At 44.1% G+C, this 20330-nt stretch overlaps 1 protein-coding gene across 2 annotated transcripts in view; it reads right to left on the reverse strand.

Annotated features, from left to right (window-relative positions):
• The window catches only part of FAM161A (FAM161 centrosomal protein A), a 31468-nt gene extending 13690 nt beyond the window's left edge, over window positions 1-17778 (reverse strand). For both annotated transcript variants that reach the window (XM_082851387.1, XM_082851386.1), the window contains exon 1: window positions 17536-17778. In XM_082851387.1, coding sequence (XP_082707513.1) covers window positions 17536-17724 — 189 coding nt within the window. In that variant the 5' untranslated portion in view covers window positions 17725-17778. The remainder of the gene's footprint in view (window positions 1-17535) is intronic.
• Between the last annotated feature and the right edge of the window lie 2552 nt (window positions 17779-20330).

Raw genomic sequence — 20330 nt, forward strand, 5'->3', positions numbered from 1 at the left:
TACAGAACACCTACTGAACGCTGGCAGAAGACCTCAGACCGCCCAAAAGGCAAGAAACTCCCCATGTACCTGGGTAGGGCAAAAGAAAAAACAGAGACAAAAAAATAGGGATGGGACCTGCACCAGTGGGAGGGAGCTGTGAAGGAGGAAAGGTATCCACACACTAGTAAGGCCCTTCGCGGGCGGAGACTGCGGGTGGCGGAGGGGGAAGCTTCGGAGCCACGGAGGAGAGCGCAGCCACAGGGGTGCGGAGGGCAAAGCAGAGAGATTCCAGCACAGAGAACCGGTGGCGACCAGCATTCACCAGCCCGAGAAGCTTGTCAGCTCACCCGCTGGGGCGGGCGGGGCTGGGAGCTGAGGCTCGGGCTTCCGAGGTCGGATCCCAGGGAGAGGACTGAACACAGCCTGAAGGGGTTAGTGCGCCACAACTAGCCGCAAGGGAGTCCGGGGAAAAAGTCTGGACCTGCCAAAGAGGCAAGAGACTTTTTCTTGCCTCTTTGTTTCCTGGTGCATGAGGAGAGGGGATTAAGAGCGCCGCTTAAAGGAGCTCCAGAGACGGGCGCGAGCCACAATCTGAGCGCAGACCCCAGAGACGAGCATGAGACGCTGAGGCTGCTGCTGCAGCCACCAAGAAGCCTGTGTGCGAGCACAGGTCACTATCCACGCCTCCCCTCCCGGGAACTTGTGCAGCCCGCCACTGCCAGGGTCCCATGATCCAGGGACAACTTCCCCGGGAGAACGCACAGCGCGCCTCGCGCTGGTGCAACGTCACGCTGGCCTCTGCCGCCGCAGGCTCGCCCTGCACTCCGTACCCCTCCCTCCCCCCGGCCTGAGTGAGCCAGAGCCCCCAAAGCAGCTGCTTCTTTAACCCTGTCCTGTCTGAGCGAAGAACAGACGCCCTGAGACGACCTACACGCAGAGGCGGGGCCAAATCCAAAGCTGAACCCCGGGAGCTGTGCGAACAAAGAAAAGAAAGGGAAATCTCTCCCAGCAGCCTCAGGAGCAGCGGATTAAATCTCCACAATCAACTTGATGTACCCTGCATCTGTGGAATACCTGAATAGACAACGAATCATCCCAAATTAGGAGGTGGCCTTTGGGAGCAAAGATATATATATTTTTTAACCTTTTTCTCTTTTTGTGAGTGTGTATGTGTATGCTTCTGTGTGTGATTTTGTCTTTATAGCTTTACTTTTACCATTTGTCCTAGGGTTCCGTCTGTCCATTTTTTGTGTTTTTTTAAAATTACTTTTAAAAAATTTTTTCTTAATAATTATTTTAATAACTTTATTTTATTTTATCTTCTTTCTCTCTTTCTTTCTACTTTTTCTCCCTTTTATTCTGAGCCGTATGGATGGAAGGCTCTTGGTCCTCCAGCCAGGCATGAGGGCTGTGCCTCTGAGGTGGGAGAGCCAAGTTCAGGACACTGGTCCACAAGATACCTCCCAGTTCCACGTAATATCAAATGGCAAAAATCTCCCAGAGATCTCCATCTCAACACCAAGACCCAGCTTCACTCAACGACCAGCAAGCTACAATGCTGGACACCCACTGCCAAACAACTAGCAAGACAGGAACACAACCCCATCCATTAGCAGAGAGGCTGCCTAAAATCAAAATAAGGCTACAGACACCCCAAAACACACCACCAGACGTGGACCTGCCCACCAGAAAGACAAGATCCAGCCTCATCCACCAGAACACAGGCACTAGTCCCCTCCACCAGAAAGCCTACACAACCCACTGAACCAACCTTAGCCACTGGGGACAGACACCAAAAACAACACGAACTACAAACCTGCAGCCTGCGAGAAGGAGACCCCAAACACAGTAAGGTAAGCAAAATGAGAAGACAGAAAAATACACAGCAGATGAAGGAGCAAGGCAAAAACCCACCAGACCTAACAAATGAAGAGGAAATAGGCAGTCTACCTAAAAAAGAATTCAGAATAATGATAGTAAAGATGATCCAAAATCTTGGATATAGAATAGAGAAATTACAAGATATGTTTAACAAGGACCTAGAAGAACTAAAGAGCAAACAAACAGTGATGAAAACCACAATAAATGAAATTAAAAATTCTCTAGATGGGATCGATAGCAGAATAACTGAGGCAGAAGAACGGATAAGTGACCTGGAAGATAAAATAGTGGAAATAACTACTGCAGAGCAGAATGAAGAAAAAAGAATGAAAATAATTGAAGACAGTCTTAGAGACCTCTGGGACAACATTAAATGCACCAATATTCGAATTATAGGGGTCTCAGAAGAAAAAGAGAAAAAGAAAGGGAATGAGAAAATATTTGAAGAGATTATAGTTGAAAATTTCCCTAATATGGGAAATGAAATAGTTAATCAAGTCCAGGAGGCACAGAGAGTCCCATACAGGATAAACACGCCAAGACACATATCAAACTATCAAAAATTAAATACAAAGAAAAAATATTAAAAGCAGCAAGGAAAAACAACAAATAACACACAAGGGAATCCCCATAAGGTTAACAGCTGATCTTTCAGCAGAAACTCTGCAAGCCAGAAGGGAGTGGCACGACATATATAAAGTGATGAAGGAGAAAAACCTACACCCAAGATTATTCTATCCAGCAAGGATCTCATTCAGATTTCAAACTTTTTTTTTTTTTTTTTTGCGGTACACAGGCCTCTCACTGCTATGGCCTCTCCCATTGCGGAGCACAGGCTCCAGACGCGCAGGCTCAGTGGCCATGACTCACAGGCCCAGCTGCTCCGTGGCATGTGGGATCCTCCCGGACTGGGGCATGAACCCATGTCCCCTGCATCGGCAGGTGGACTCCCAACCACTGTGCCACCAGGGAAGCCCCCTCATTTAGATTTGATGGAGAAATTAAAACCTTTACAGACAAGCAAAAGCTAAGAGAATTCAGCACCACCAAACCAGCTTTACAACAAATGCTAAAGGAACTTCTCTAGGAAGGAAACACAAGAGAAGGAAAACACCTACAATAACAAACCCAAAACAATTAAGAAAATGGTAATAGGAACATGCATATCGATAATTACCTTAAATGTAAATGGATTAAATTTTCCAACCAAAAGACACAGACTGGCTGAATGGATACAAAAACAAGACCCATATATATGCTGTCTACAAGAGACCCACTTCAGACCTAGGGACACATACAGACTGAAAGTGAGGGGATGGAAAAAGATATTCCATGCAAATTGAAATCAAAAGAAACCTGGAGTGGCAATTCTCATATCTGACAAAATAGACTTTAAAACAAAGACTATTACAAGAGACAAAGAAGGACACTACATAATGATGAAGGGATTGATCCAAGAAGAAGATATAACAATTGTAAATATTTATGCACCCAACATAGGAGCACCTCAATACATAAGGCAAATACTAACGGCCATAAAAGGGGAAATCAACAGTAACACAATCATAGTAGGGGACTTTAACACCCCACTTTCACCAATGGACAGATCATCCAAAATGAAAATAAATAAGGAAACACAAGCTTTAAATGATACATTAAACAAGATGAACTTAATTGATATTTATAGGATATTCCATCCAAAAACAACAGAATACACATTCTTCTCAAGTGCTCATGCAACATTCTCCAGGATAGGTCATATCTTGGGTCACAAATCAAGCCTTGGTAAATTTAAGAAAACTGAAATCATATCAAGTATCTTTTCCGACCACAACGCTATGAGGCTAGATATCAATTACAGGAAGAAATCTGCAAAAAATACAAACACATGGAGGCTAAACAATACACTACTTAATAACCAAGAGATCACTGAAGAAATCAAAGAGGAAATCAAAAAATACCTAGAAGCAAATGACAATGAAAACACGACAACCCCAAACCTTTGGGATGCAGCAAAAGCAGTTCTAAGAGGGAAGTTTATAGCAATACAATCCTACCTTAAGAAACAAGAAACAACTCAAATAAACAACCAAACCTTACACCTAAAGCAATTAGAGAAAGAAGAACAAAAAAACCCCAAAGTTAGCAGAAGAAAAGATATCATAAAGATCAGATCAGAAATAAAAAGAAATGAAGGAAATGATAGCAAAGATCAATAAAACTAAAAGCTGGTTCTTTGAGAAGATAAACAAAATTGATAAACCATTAGCCAGACTCATCAAGAGAAACGAAGACTCAAATCAATAGAATTAGAAATGAAAAAGGAGAAATAACAACTGACACTGCAGAAATACAAAGGATCATGAGAGATTACTACAAGCAACGCTATGCCAATAAAATGGACAACCTAGAAGAAATGGACAAATTCTTAGAAACGTATAAACTTCCAAGACTGAATCAGGAAGAAATAGAAAATATGAACAGTCCAATCACAAGCACTGAAATTGAAACTGTGATTAAAAATCTTCCAACAAACAAAAGCCTAGGACCAGATGGATTCACAGGCGAATTCAATCAAACATTTAGAGAAGAGCTAACACCTATCCTTCTCAAACTCTTCCAAAATACAGCAGAGGGAGGAACACTCCCAAACTCATTCTACGAGGCCACCATCACCCTGATACCAAAACCAGACAAAGATGTCACAAAGAAAGAAAACTACAGGCCAATATCGCTTATGAACATAGATGCAAAAATCCTCAACAAAATACTAGCAAACAGAATACAACAGCACATTAAAAGGATCATATACCATGATCAAGTGGGGTTTAGTCCAGGAATGCAAGGATTCTTCAATAGACGTAAATCAGTCAATGTGATATACCATATTAACAAATTGAAGGAGAAAAACCATATGATCATCTCAATAGATGCAGAAAAAGCTTTGACAAAATTCAACACCCATTTATGATAAAAACCCTGCAGAAAGTAGGCATAGAGGGAACTTTCCTCAACATAATAAAGGCCATATATGACAAACCCACAGCCAACATCGTCCTCAGTGGTGAAAAACTGAAACCATATCCACTAAGATCAGGAACAAACAAGACACGGTTGCCCACTCTCACCACTATTATTCAACATAGTTTTGGAAGTTTTAGCCACAGCAATCAGAGAAGAAAAAGAAATAAAAGGAATCCAAATCAGAAAAGAAGAAGTAAAGCTGTCACTGTTTGCAGATGACATGATACTATATATAGAGAATCCTAGAAAAGCTACCAGAAAACTACTAGAGCTAATCAATGAATTTGGTAAAGTAGCAGGATACAAAATTAATGCACAGAAATCTCTAGCATTCCTATACACTGATGATGAAATATCTGAAAGTGAAATTAAGGAAACACTCCCATTTACCACTGCAACAAAAAGAATAAAATATCTAGGAATAAACCTACCTAAGGAGACAAAAGACCTGTATGCAGAAAATTATAAGACACTGATGAAAGAAATTAAAGATGATACAAATAGATGGAGAGATATACCATGTTCTTGGATTGGAAGAATCAACATTGTGAAAATGACTCTACTACCCAAAGCAATCTACAGATTCAATGCAATCCCTATCAAACTACCACTGGCATTTTTCACAGAACTAGAACAAAAAATTACACAATTTGTGTGGAAACACAAAAGACCCCGAATAGCCAAAGCAATCTTGAGAAAGAAAAATGGAGCTGGAGGAATCAGACTCCCTGTCTTCAGACTATACTACAAGGCTACAGTAATCAAGACAGTATGGTACTGGCACAAAAACAGAAATATAGGTCAGTGCAACAGGATACAAAGCCCAGAGATAAACCCATGCACATATGTTCACCTTATCTTTGATAAAGGAGGCAAGAATATACAGTGGAGAAAAGACAGCCTCTTCAATAAGTGGTGCTGGGAAAACTGGACAAGTACATATAAAAGTATGAAATTAGAACACTCCCTAACACCATACACAAAAATAAACTCAAAATGGATTAAAGACCTAAATGTAAGGCCAGACACTATCAAACTCTCAGAGGAAAACATAGGCAGAACACTCTATGACATAAATCACAGCAAGATTCTTTTTGATCCACTTCCTAGAGAAATGGAAATAAAAACAAAAATAAACAAATGGGACCTAATGAAACTTAAAAGCTTTTGCACAGCAAAGGAAACCATAAACAAGACAAAAAGACAACCCTCAGGGGCTTCCCTGGTGGCGCAGTCGTTGAGAGTCCGCCTGCCGATGCAGGGGACGTGGGTTCGTGCCCAGGTCCGGGAGGATCCCACATGCCACGGAGCAGTGGGCCCGTGAGCCATGGCTGCTGAGCCTGCGCGTCCAGAGCCTGTGCTCCACAATGGGAGAGGCCACAACAGTGAGAGGCCCACGTACCGCAAAAAAAAAACAAAAAAAAAAAAACAAAAAAAAAAACAAAGACAACCCTCAGAATGGGAGAAAACATTTGCAAATGAAGCAACTGACAAAGACTCTCCAAAATTTACAAGCAGCCCATGCAGCTAAATATCAAAAAAACAAACAACTCAATCCAAAAATGGGCAGAAGACCTAAATAGACATTTCTCCAAAGAAGATATACAGATTGACAACAAACACATGAAAGGATGCTCAACATCATTAATCATTAGAGAAATGCAAATCAAAACTACAATGAGATATCATCTCACACCGGTCAGAATGGCCATCATCAAAAAATCTACAAATAATAAATGCTGGAGAAGGTGTGGAGAAAAGGGAACCCTCTTGCACTGTTGGTGGGAATGTAAATTGATACAGCCACTATGGAGAACAGTATGGAGTTTCCTTAAAAAACTAAAGATAGAGGGCTTCCCTGGTGGCGCAGTGGTTGAGAGTCCGCCTGCCGATGCAGGGGACATGGGTTCGTGCCCCGGTCTGGCAAGATCCCACATGCCGCGGAGCGGCTAGGCCCATGAGCCATGGCCACTGAGCCTGCGCGTCCAGAGCCTGTGCTCCGCAATGGGAGAGGCCATAACAGTGAGAGGCCCACGTACCGCAAAACAAAACAAAACAAAACAAAAACTAAAAATAGAGCTACCATACAACCCAGCAATCCCACTACTGGGCATATACCCTGAGAAAACCATAATTCAAAAAGAGTCATGTACCAAAATGTTCATTGCAGCTCTATTTACAATAGCCAGGACATGGAAGCAACCTAAGTGTCCATCAACAGATGAATGGATAAAGAAGATGTGGCACATATATACAATGGAATATTACTCAGCCATAAAAAGAAACGAAATTCAGTTATTTGTAGTGAGGTGGATGGACCTAGAGACTGTCATACAGAGTGAAGTAAGTCAGAAAGAGAAAAACAAATACTGTATGCTAACACATATATATGGAATCTAAGAAAAAAAAAAAGGTCATGAAGAACCTAGGGGCAAGACGGCAATAAAGACACAGACCTACTAGAGAATGGACTTGAGGATATGGGGAGGGGGAAGGGTAAGCTGGGACAAAGTGAGAGAGTGGCATGGACATATATACACTACCAAACGTAAAATAGATAGCTAGTGGGAAGCAGCCGCATAGCACAGGGAGATCAGCTTGGCGCTATGTGACCACCTAGAGTGGTGGGATAGGGAGGGTGGGAGGGAGGGAGACGCAAGAGGGAAGAGATATGGGAACATATGTATATGTATAACTGATTCAGTTTGTTATAAAGCAGAAACTGACACACCATTGTAAAGCAATTATACTCCAATAAATGTGTTAAAAAAAAAAAAAAAAAAACCCCTCCTTCTGAGTGTAGGTTTACCTGAGATGAAGAACATAGTTCCTCGGGCTGCAAACCAAGCAACCGTAGCCCACAGCTGGGCTCTGCACTGTGGGCCCCCAGGGTGGGTGTTCCAATGGAGAGAAGAGCGGGGAACAGAAAAGTCAGGGGAATGCAAGAATGGAAGGAACAAGGTTCTCAGGGGCTCATCAAGGAGCCAGGGAAAAGCCCTCCAGGATGTCCGCAGGGGTACGGTACGGGAGGCGGGGTGGGGAGGGCGGGTACCTCAGGAGGGAGTAGGAGGGCCTGGGAGGAGGTGGGAGGGACTTCCGGAATAGCCGCTCCCGTGGGCACCAAGAGCAGTAGCTCCCACGGTGACGGGGACTGTGGGGTGACAACAGAACAAGAACACATAGGGTGGGTATTCTATATACATGCCTAGAAGGCCATGACTGATCTTTTCCCCTCATTCCTTTCGCATACCTTTCAAAGTTCTTTTAACTGAGGCAGCTAAAGAGGTAAAACCCCATATTCTCCACAAATAAAAAAATTTTATATTTTCTCAGGTGAGAAACAACTGAAATTATTTATGATACTATGCATAAAAGGCTGCTGACCATGGCGTTAAATTTAGCTTAGTGCCTGAAATAGACTCAAAATGGAAAAAGCATATTTGCCAATGGAAAATTAGAGATCCAATCTGATAAGACTCTAGAAAATAAATCTGAGTACTGTCTCCCAACAGGAAAATTCAGAAGAGTCAGTTGTATATAATATTTATAGATATAATATTTTAATGGGCTAAAAACAGTGTACAGGAGGCCAGTGTTTTACCACTTGGGATAACTTAGAGAAAACGAAGGAAAACAAGTTTCCTTCAGTAGAAACAGTGTGCAGAAATTTATTGCCAAATAAATTGGAGAATTGCTTTATGAGTCATACAACTCAATTAAGAGAATTTTCTGATATCTTTGGCTGTTCCTGTATGTGTTCTTTACCATTACCTTCTTAGCTGTGGGAACAAGTGCTTTGTTAATTTTGTCATTCATCCAATATTTAGAGACACCCAGCACTCAGCTAGCTGCTGAAAGAGACAAATCAGATGAAAACTCCACCTTCGAGAAGCTTCCAGCTAGTTTAGGACAGGACATGTAGATAAATAATTGATAGCAGACTCTGGATGAGACAGAACTCCTGATTCCTGCCCACGAGTTGCTCCCAGCTGAGCAGGTAGACAGATGAGTGACCATGTATGTTACAATATCAGAGACCATGAGAGCTCACAGAAGGAATACCTAATTCTGACTGGGGGAAAGAAGAGACAAAATTTGCAGAGGTGAGCCAGACGGGAGACATAAGGCTGGATAAGGACAAAGTTTGCCAGAGCAGGGAAACAGTGAAAAACAGAGAAACTGAGGCACAGTGCTAGAACATTCATCATGTTACTTCATGATGATGCAACTGGCAGGTACTCTGTCCTCGGTGAGGAAACTGAGGCTCAGGGGAGTTAGGTGACCTGCCTACAGTCACACAGCTAGTAAGTAGAGCTGGGATCCAATCCCAAGTCTATTAGGCTCCAAAGACACACCACACTCCTCCCAAGGGCAGGAGGGTTTTTAGCCACAAGAGGAAGGAACAGGCATGCTGTGCTCGGAGAGAGGTATATAGTCAGAGTGGGGGTGGGGAATAGGGCATATGGAGCACAGGAGGATGGGAAGCAAGGTGAAACAGGCATGTCAAGAGCCCCAACCAAGGGACCTCCTTGGTGGTCCAGTGGTTGAGAATCTGCCTTCCAATGCAGGGGATGTGGGTTCGATCCCTGGTCGAACTAAGATCCCACATGCCATGGGGCAACTAAGCCTGGGCACCACAACTAGTGAGCCCACGTGCCACAACTACTGAGCCTGTGCTGCACTACAACTAGAGAGAAGCCCACGTGCCACAACGAAGAGCCTGTGCACTGCAACGAAAGATCCTGAGTGCTGCAACAAAGACCTGACACAACCAAAAATAAATAAATATTAAAAAAACAAAAAGCCCAACCAAGAGTACCAAGAGTCCAGGGGGCCAAGCCACAGGCAACAGGAGCCTTAAAGGATGTGAGCAGAGGAGAGACATGGTCAGTAACACTCAGAAGGACTCTCTGGTAGCAAGTGAGGTGGAGTGAAGGGAAGCAAGGTTGGCGGCAGTTCATGGGCTACCGCAAGGGTCCGAGTTAGAGGTATTAAGGGCAGAATTAGGGAACAGCACCAGGAACACAAGAAAGGAGGCTACCTTGGGAGATTTAAGAAGCTGAATCATCAACTTGATAATAGCCTGGACTGTGGGCAAGAAATTGAAAAGGTTTCTGTTTGGAGTGCTGTATGTCTAGGTAGATGACGGGGCTTCCATTCATTAATATAGGGAATGCAGGGAGGAAGAGTATTTTAGGGAAAGGAAACTAATCTCTGTTTTAGACACACTAAGTGTGAGAGGATAGTAGGGCAGCCAAATGTATAGGAAACGGGGGAAAATAGGTCTGGAGACCTGGTAAGAAGGCTGGGCTGGAGATGGAGATATGGGAGCCAGCAATGCACACAGAAGTGCAGGTGCATCCTTGGGTGTTGATAAGGCTGCCTGTGGGCAATGAGAGGCAAGAACCTGAGGATGGAAATGTTGGCAAACACCAGCATCTAAATAAGCAGTGACAGGAGGACTAACATGAAATGGACAGTGGTCATGAGAGATACAAAGATCTAGTTGAAACTGAGCAGAACCCTGTGGGGTCCTCCTCAGCACAGAAGTCTTTCTGTGTCCCCATTTCAAAGGGCAGATTCAAACAGTTACTAATTCGAGGAGTGAGGGAATGCAGAAACAAAGGAAAAACAGTCAAGAAACAGTAGTGGAGGAAAGCGGAGGGTCCTGGTTCCTTCTCAAGGGATATACATAACAATCTGATACGAATCTCTGAGTTCTTCTACAGGAACTAAGACCCCCACCCAGGTGGAGGATGGTAACTTTAGGCTAAGCCTAAGCACATGGCCCCAGACTGGCTGGAACCAGAAGGCTGATGACTGAGATTCCTGGAACACCACCCTGTTACCTCCCCATCAACCAATCAGAGAAAGGTTACACACCCTGCAGCCCGCCCCCCTAATTCTGCCTATAAAACCTCATCCCCATCAGGGGAGTTTGGGCTTTTTGAGCACAAGCCGCCTATTCTCCTTGCTTGGGGCTGCAATAAACCTTTCTCTGCTCCAAACTCCACTATTTTGGTTTGTTTGGCTTCACTGTGCATTGGGCACACAAACTTGAGTTCAGCAACAAAGTGATAAGGGTATTTTAAAAAAGGGAGCTTTGGGCTTCCCTGGTGGTGCAGTGGTTAAGAGTCCGCCTGCCTATGCAGGGGACACGGGTTTGTGCCCCGGTCCGGGAAGATACCACATGCCGCGGAGCAGCTGGGCCCGTGAGCCATGGCTGCTGAGCCTGGGCATCCGGAGCCTGTGCTCCGCAACGGGAGAGGCCACAACAGTGAGAGGCCCGCGTACCAAAAAAAAAAAAAAAAAGAAGGGAGCTTTGGTTTGGTTTGAGTTTGGAAGATAAGGGGAGGCTTCCTAGAGGAGGTGATATTTGGGCTGAGTCAACGAATGGAAGAATCTGGAGGATCATGGAAAGTATTATATATGGGGAAAGAGGGAAGAGGCACTCCAAAGGAAATGACGTTAGCAAAAGTGTTGGGGATGGGGGCGGTGGTGCGTGGTGGAAAGCAACGTGCACACAGCTGCAGGCTAAAAGGAAAGTAAAAATGCATAAAGCAATTTTGGGAAGCAAGCCTGGAAAGGGAAGTTAGGGCAAGCAGGCGGTGGTTTCTGTTTCTTGTCTACCACTGGCTCCTGACCACGCACGCGTCACCTGGTTTCAGCCCCTTTACAACCCTTCAACGCTGAAAGGGTTTGATGAAAGTTAAGTAACTTTTCAGTTTGGAGCGTTCTCGTGGCGTGGGGAAAAGATTACAGACGTGGTGTCAGCATTCTCATTCATGCCTAGGTTCTGCACTTCTTAGCCATGTGACGTGGGCCCTAGCCTTTTGAACTTCAGCTTTACGATACATAAAGTATGTGAGCCAAGTGTTAAACTGGTGTCTCAGCTCCAAAGCCGTGCTATGTGATGCTGGGCTTGGGACTCTGCAAACCACATTTCCACTTTGCCAGCTGCTTCCCGCTAGACTCTGCTAACAGTGGGGCTACAGGGAGACTGCAAGGCTGGAGGAAGAAGCAGGGACTTATTCCTTCCTGTTAGTTCTCCATCTGCTAATCCGCTTGTACCGCCCCAGCAGGGTTCCTCGTCCATCCTGGCGGCAGGAGCTCGTACTAGCAGAAGCGGCGGATTCCAGTTTGCAGTTTTTCCGAAGCTCACAGAATCAGCAAGATCACTTCAAGGGCTTACTGTTCCCTCTCCCTGCCTCCAGATATCTGAACAGCCCACCTGCTCACTCCTTCAGACCTTCACTCAAAATGTCATCTTCTCAGCAAGGCCTTCATTGACTACCCTGTTTGAAATTACAGCCTCTCCCCTGACTCACTGTCAGCCTCCCTTTGCTGCTTTCTCTCATAAGTACTCACCACCAACTGATATCTCTGCTGATTTGTGTACTGGATGTCTGCCCCCACCAAAAAGTGAGCATCACAAAAGCAAGCGTTTGTGTGCTACGTTCAGTTGTGTCCCCAGTGCCTAGAAAAGTGCCTGGCCAATGGCAGATGCTCAATAAGTATTTGTTGGAGGAGCGAATGTCCAGCTAAAACAATATTAAGTTTCTCCCAAGGGAAGAGGACAGGTATTCCCTCATAAAGACTGAATCAAAGAAATATTGGCTGCTTAAGAGTGATATCCTACTGAGTATTAAGGAAAGGGCTTATTTTCCAAAAACTACCATTGAAACAGAGTGGATATTCCAAAGACTCGTTTTTAGGCAAAAGCATCCACGTGCTCTCCATTCATTCTTTTAGAACATTCCTTAAAGCAAGGCCTTATAACAATCATTTTCACAGAAAGGATGAAGTTTATTTGAACCTGGAAAAACTGTTTGAAAAAGATATAGAAGGATGAGTAGCTTCTGAAGAGATGCGGCAAATGATAATTATACTTACGCACTGACTTTTGCACAGTATCCATTCCATTTCAGCTTAATACTGGTAACACTAGCCTGAACTTTTCGGATAAACTGATATCACAGTGTTTTACCCAAAACAGATAAATGGTTAGTAAGCAACTTCCAACTCTAATTTCATCTTAAATTGTCTCCACACAGAAGGAAACATTTAGTAGTTCAAATAATCTAGGCCAAGGACATTATTTTCCAAGAGCCTAAAATAGCACCCTTTCCCTTTAATTGTTGAGCTTTCTGTGGAATGTTGTTGTACATGCAGCCACTAGATTACAGGATAATCTTCCCTAGATTGGCTTGACCCAGTTAGATGATGTCTCCTTCCAACACATGTTGCTTCATTAGTAATCAGTACTCATAATTATTTGTGTTATAGTCGATCTACTATCATCTACAATTATGGAATTTTTATTTTAAAAGTTTTTTGCATTAAAGGGATTTGTAAGGAATGAGGCAGATCTAAATGTACATAAGAGAAAAAAAGCAAGTGGCAGAACAATATGTATCTATAAAATGCTACCATATATTAAAATATTATGTACACAGGAGACAGGAAAAAGCCCAGAATATATATCAGTTTCAAAACAGTGGCTACTGATGAGGAGGGAGGGGGGAACCAGATTTTCTTTTTGAGGGGAGAAGTGTTAAAAGGGCCTAAGCCTTATTTATAACTTTTTTTTTAACATCTTTATAAAAATATGGAACACTTCACTAATTTGCGTGTCATCCTTGCGCAGGAGCCGTGCTAATCTTCTCTGTATCGTTCCAATTTTAGTATATGTGCTGCCGAAGCAAGCACGATATAACATTTGAAATTTTAAAAGGAGAATGTGTTCATGTATTACTTCTATAATTAAAATGTAACTTAAAAAAAAAGAAAAAGAATGTTTTGTGAATATTAATACTAAATTTAAAAATGAACAATTTCTCATGGCTACTTGGTCTGCCTGGTACCTCCCGTGCTCCTTCTGGAAGTAGCTCTCACACTGCCCCAGAGATCCTGCCTACCTGTCCCTTGCTCTTCTACCTGCTCCCACCCCGACTCCCAACTGCCCATGATAATTCCTTTATTTCTTCAGTAAAAAAAAAAAACCGTCAGAGGGAAGTTCCCTCATCTTCCCATCTACAAAACTGCCTGCCTTTGTGCCCCTTTGCTCCTTCCCTCCTGCTTCGGGGATGAAATGTCCTTCTCTTAGCAGCATTTGCCCCTTTCCCTTAGCATTTGCCCCTTTCCCTTGAAACCAATGAATTGGAAACTTCCACACCCCTGCAATAATTCTTCTACCACTGTAGCTGGTCTTAATCTCTTTTGCCCCCTTTTTCTCTACCTGTTAAATGTCAAGGGTTTTAAGAGTTCTATACTAGGCCCCTTCTCTTCCTTCTCTGAAGTCTCCCCTTAAGTGACTTAATCCAGTGCTTCAAAAATGCTGAAAACTCCCAGATGGAGATTCTCCATCCCACACCCAACAGGACTACAGTTTCATAGGCCCAACTGCTTCCTACATCTTTCCACTTGGTAGTTTCACAGGTATCTCAAATTTACCATGTTCAAAACTGAAACCTTGATTCCCACCCAGCCCCTGAATCTATTCCTCCCCAAGTTACCCACAATTCAGTAAATGACGTTATCTTCTGTGCAGCTGGTCAAACCAGAAACGTGGGAATGAGCATTCTTGACTTCTTCCTTGGCCTTCACATCCAATCTAATCTAAGTCCTATGCAATCTGTCCATTTCTTGCCATCTCCCCTGGGCTCTAGGTCCAAGCCACCACTTCTGGCACCTGAATTACTGCAAAAGCCTCCTACCCAGTCTCCTTTCTTTGTCAAACCCTCCAATCATTCTCCACAAAGCCATCAGAGTCATCGTTTTAAAATGTAAATAGGAACATGTCAGATCTCTTAAAAGTCTTCAAGGACCTCTCACTGCACCTGCAATAAACACTAAACTCCTTACCTTGGTCTACAAGACCCTCCTTACGTCTCCAACCTCATCCCCTCTCCTCTCCCCATCTCTCTTCTCCAGTCCCATTGGCTTTCTTTCAGATCCTTAATCACACAAAACTCTCTCTCTTCCTATCTTTGGGCCTCTGCATATGCCACTCGCTTTGCCTGGAATGCTTTTCCCTCCCCCACTCTTCAAATGGCTGCTCTTTCTCATCAATCAGGCATTGGCTTAAATGTTAACTCACTGAAATAGGTTCCTTCCTATTTCTTTTTTTAATTATAGTAACCTGTTCATTTCTTTCCCAACATTTCCTGTCTTATAATCATTTGACTGTTCATTTTTTATTGTCTAACTTCCCCATCAGAATGGAAGCACTGTGACGACATGAGCTATGTCTGCTTCATTCACTACTGAATAGTCTGTGACTTGCACTTAATAAATGCTCAATATTTGTTGAAAAATAGAAGGCCATCCCATTAGGAAAGTCAGTGAAATTTTAACTGTGAATTATAGAATAGTGCTTTACCCATGTCATCATCAACCCCATAAAGGTCTATGAACTGTTATCTCCAACTGAGGCTAGATTCAAGAAATATGCCTTAGTGCCCTATATGGGCACAGAGTCCTGCAAGGGGTGTGCATGGAGCCAGCGGTGGGGCGGGGGTTGCTTTGGCAAACCAAAGGACTTAAAGGGGCCTACTGTGACAGTTGGTTCTCTAATCAATTTTGTGTGGTGATTCTGGTAAGCTGAGTTTACTCCATCTTATAGATGACGAAGTTGAGACAAACTAACCTTTAAAAAACCAAGGTGGAGGGACTTCCCTGGTGGTGCAGTGGTTAAGACTCTGTGCTCCCAATGCAGGGGACACGGGTTCGAGCCCTGGTCCGGGAAGATCCCACATGCTGCAGAGCAACTAAGCCCGTGCGCCACAACTACTGAGCCCATGTGCCGCAACTACTGAAACCCGCGCATCTAGAGCCTGTGCTCTGCAACAAGAGAAGACACCACGAGAAGCCCGCACACTGCAACAAAGACCCAATGCAGCCAAAATAAATAAATAAATAAAACAAATAAATAGAAAAATAAAAAACCCAAGGTGGAGACCAAGCCAAACTGTGAAGAAGGCAAAGCTTGGCTCCTGCACTCTCCTTGGCTTTTCAGTGCTTTGTCTGCCAACCCCATGTCCTCTGACCATCAGGCCTTCTACAGTGGCAGCTTACCCAGATTTGCTTTTGGATCCTTCAAGTACAGTGGTCTCAAGACAGTGTCAAACTCCAAACTTAGCTTCCTTTTTTTTTTTTTTTTTTTTTAGTAGGACCATGCCCCTTGGAAATTAGCTCATTAAACTAACCTCTCCTAAGGTGACGTTTCTCATACAGATCTGCAGTTTACCAGGACACTCTGGAAGTATACCTGTGATTACAGAACTGACTGCTTCCTCCACCACAGCAAGCCAAAGTAGAACTTAATCTTTGCGAGAGTTGTTCAAATAACAGTCCCACTGGCAGTTGCTATTATTATTACTAATTTATACAAACTGTCCTTTAGCTATAACATACTCTCTCATTTGGTTATCATAATAGCCCAGTGAGACAAGAAAGAGAGACAGTTATTATAGTTCTTTTACAGATAAGGAAACTGAGATTGAAGGAAGTTACTTCTGAATATCAACTAGCAAATGAACAGATCCTAGCCCAGGACTCCAAATCCTTTTTCTCCATTCAAATCTTTTTCCAACATCAGTTTGCCTCCTTCGTTGGCTCCTGAAATTTGTGTTGAGGGGAAGCTTTACCATGAATGAATCTGGTCCTAGGTCACTGACCCTGGTTCATGTTCAGGGTCTCAATCTGCCTTACTCTGGATAACCTCAAGTAGTTTATCTGTTGGTAAAATACTGCCCATAAAAGGTGTTGCTACAGATTTTCTCATTAACAGTTTTAGTGTAGATTAAAGAGATTAGAATTCCAAAATATCCAGTAATTTCTATTAGCCCTAGACCACAATGATTTGAATCTGAGAAGCTTTGGACAAATGGTATTAAGAATCTTTGGGGTTAAGGAGGTTTATGTCTGCAGATTGCTAGTTAAAATTCAAGGTTCCCATCTTTTAAGTGAATAGAGCCGATGGCAGACTTGACTCTCTACCTGGTAGACAGGTGGTCACAACACATTTGACACTGAAAATTGATCAGTGAAAAAGCTGTCTCACCCCACCCTTAAGAGCCGAGTGGAAACATTGGAACCTCGGTAATTTGTTTCTCTGGAGGCTTAACTATATTTGTCTGATTTACCCAGCGAACTCTTGCTGGTTTTAAACATCATCTCTCATGTTCTGTATTAAAATGCACTAATAACCAAGACATCAAGATGACAACAAAACACACCTGACAGCACAGCTGATTCACTTGCGTTTTATGGGTTATCCTCTATGGATAGAACAGTTTTCCTCAAGTTGAAAAGAAAAAGAAAAGCAAATATCTACTCCCAACAGATGCTGGGGCATAAGGAGTAAAGTCCTGTACTTTTCACTCTCTGGAAACAGACTAACGTAAATGCTCTCCAAGAAATTTTTACAACAATCTCTTTAGTTAAAGTTAAAAGACTTTTCAACGCCTTGGTTTTGAGTATTTTCCGTGGGAGCACAGAGAACGTGGTGGGCCAGGCTCACCGGTAGGGAGGGATCTGGACAGGGCGCGCGTTTCCCAGCCCTCGCCTCACCAGCGAGGTCGCCAACCAGCCTCCAGCTGCACCCCCCGGGGCCTAGCCCCAGCCCACTTCCCGCCCCTGCATTACCGGCGCCCGCGCCAGCCCCGCTGCCTCTTCCTCCTCCTCTTCCGTCTCCTCCAAGGCCGCTGCCGCCGCCGACACGGACTCTACGGGGTCTTTGCGTTCGTAATGGGTGACCCGCGCTCCGGTGCTGGGATTGACCGGGGTTTGGAGACTGCTGGCCGCCAGCTTCGCTGCTCGGTGCGAGGCGGCCATCACCACGCCACCGAGGCCTGAGCGCCCGCGCTGGCCCGGGGCGTGGAAGCCGGCGCGGCCGTAGGCGCCCGATGGCTCCTTGCTTGGGGAGGTGGTTACTAGGGGTCCGGTAACTAGGGACGCTACAGGTGCCGCTAGGGGCCAAAAGTCACTCAAAACCGGCGCCCGCTGCGGGAGGCCCGAAGTGGGGGCCTCCTGGATAGCGGGAATCAGTATTGAATCTTTACTGGTTTAGAGGGCTGGTGGGCAGAATATGGCACCTCTTCCCCTCCTTCGCGCTTCACTGCCTAAACGCAGGCTTCTCACATTATACTAATGAAACGACACGTTTTGTGAGTGAAAAAGCGCATTTTTATTCATTGAAATAACCTGTTAGGGGGAGACGGCAGCTGGGGATGTTATCACGTTGCGGCCTCAGGACTGGAAGGTTTGCATGCCGCTACCCAACATGGCTCCCCCGGAAGCCAGAGAATGGGAGTCCAGTACCTTCTACTCTGATTGACTTGAGAGCTAGCAGAAATCGACCAATCCGGAGGAGGCTGCTAGCTATCCCTTCTCGGCTGACCAATAAAAGCCCAGAGTTGGGTGGAGGCTGGTCCACCCACCAGTGAGTGAAAGTGCAAGTGTATGGACCGCGTGTTTGCTCCTTGGTTTGCTCAGCTTTATAGTGGTGGGGGTCGGAGGGCGAGAGCGCCCAGCAGTAGCCACAGACAAGTGTCATCTCCATCTCACCCCCATCAACATCTCCCACCTGGGATGTCGGTGCTTCAAATGACGCCTTCCCCCTACACCACGCGCCTGGAAGAGAGGCCTAGCTTTAAAATAGCAGGCGTGGTGCAGTCCAGGCACCTGATACCTAAAGCCCCTATCTCCTGAGGCTGAGGCTGCAGCAACCTTCCCCTCCCTTTCTTCAGCTTCCTCCCGCTCCCTGCCCTACAACCTGCCACCGCCACCACAAAAGTAGAGTATGCAGCGTGCTCTGTCTAGAACCCTTCTCTGAGATCTGAGCCCTTTATACCAAGTCTTTCTTGTTCGCTGGTCTGGAGTGTGAGAACTTGCAAAATCCCCTATTCCCTCACCTTCTTCAGGCTGCTCTTTGTTTTGACTGAGCATTTGCTTCGACCACTGGAACAGATGCTGGCTGGATTCTGAGCAGAAGCCAGAGTTGGAAGCCCATGAGGTATGGATGCCCCAAGTGACCAGAGAAGGGACTTCCAGTCATTTGCATGCAGCTAGTTCTGTGGCTGCACGTCCCCCTCTTGGGATTCGTTTTAAGTCCGACCCAAAACCAGCAAGACAGGTCTACGTGCTGAAGCACTGCAAATGGAAGATTAGGCTAGAATACGATAGAAGGAATGAGTGTGGAGGACACATTGTATGTGTTTATAGAAGAGCAGAAAAGCTTCCACTCATCAGCAGTATTCTAAATTTGCAGATATATTTTTAAAATTGTTTTAATTGAAATATAGTTGATTCACAATGTTGTGTTAGTTTCAGATGTACAGCAGTCATTCAGTTATATATACATAAATTTGCAGATATCTAATAATATAGCCTCAAAATATATACAGCAGAAATGGACAGATCTACAAGAAGAAAACGACAAATCTTACATCATCATAGGAAGAATTATTTTTGTATTGAGATGTAACATACACAGTGCAATGAATAGATCTTAAATGTATAGTTGGGAAACCTCCCTGGACGTTCAGTGGCTAAGACTGTGCTTCTAATGCAGGGGGCCCAGTTTGATCCCTAGTCAAGGAACTAGATCCCACATGCTGCAACTAAGAATTCACATGCCACAACTGAAGATCCCACATGCCACAAGGAAGAGCCCGTGTGCCGCACCCAGCACAGCCAAATAAATAAACAGATATTTTTTTTAAGTGTACAAAAAAATATATTGCTGGATGCGTTTTGACAAATGCGTACACTCATGAAATCATATTAAGAGATAGAACATTTCAGTCATCCCGGAAAAATCCCTTGTGCCCCTTCCCAGTCTGTTCCCCATTCCACATTCCCTTGACTGTTATAGAACTTCATATAAATGGAATCATACTGTATGTACTCCTTTTGCTCTTAACTTCTTTTGATCAGCATACTGTCTTTTGGGGATTCATCCATGTTGTATATATGAGTAGTCTGTTCCTTTTTAATTGCTGAATAGTATTCTTTGCTGAGATAATAGTTTTCCAATACCGGAAGAATTTTCCTCATTATTTTGTGCTATTCATAATGTAACAGTTACAGTCAAGGCATACTCTTAAATTTAATCCGTGCCATTAACATTGTCTTTATCACTTTCTTAAGTTTATTCACTCATTTATTGTTTCCATTTTTTCAGCTGTCAGTTTGGGTCCTTCAGGAAGATGATACCAGGAAGGAGTTAGAAGTGAAAGAGAGTTATTGGGGGAAGTTCCTGTGAAAGATAAAGGGACGGGAGTAGGAATGTTTTCAGGACAAGATATATTCTGACACCTTAGAAAAGAGAGGGAAAGGAGAATAATTGTGTAGGTGAAGGTTGAAACTACAGTGAAGGTCTGAGAAAGTCTCAGCCAGGTAAAAAGAGAACTCCAGCACAAAGATTGCTCATAGAGGAG

This window comes from Leucopleurus acutus, assembly GCF_964270905.1.
Source record: "Leucopleurus acutus genome assembly, chromosome: 12".
Taxonomy (NCBI): domain Eukaryota; kingdom Metazoa; phylum Chordata; class Mammalia; order Artiodactyla; family Delphinidae; genus Leucopleurus; species Leucopleurus acutus.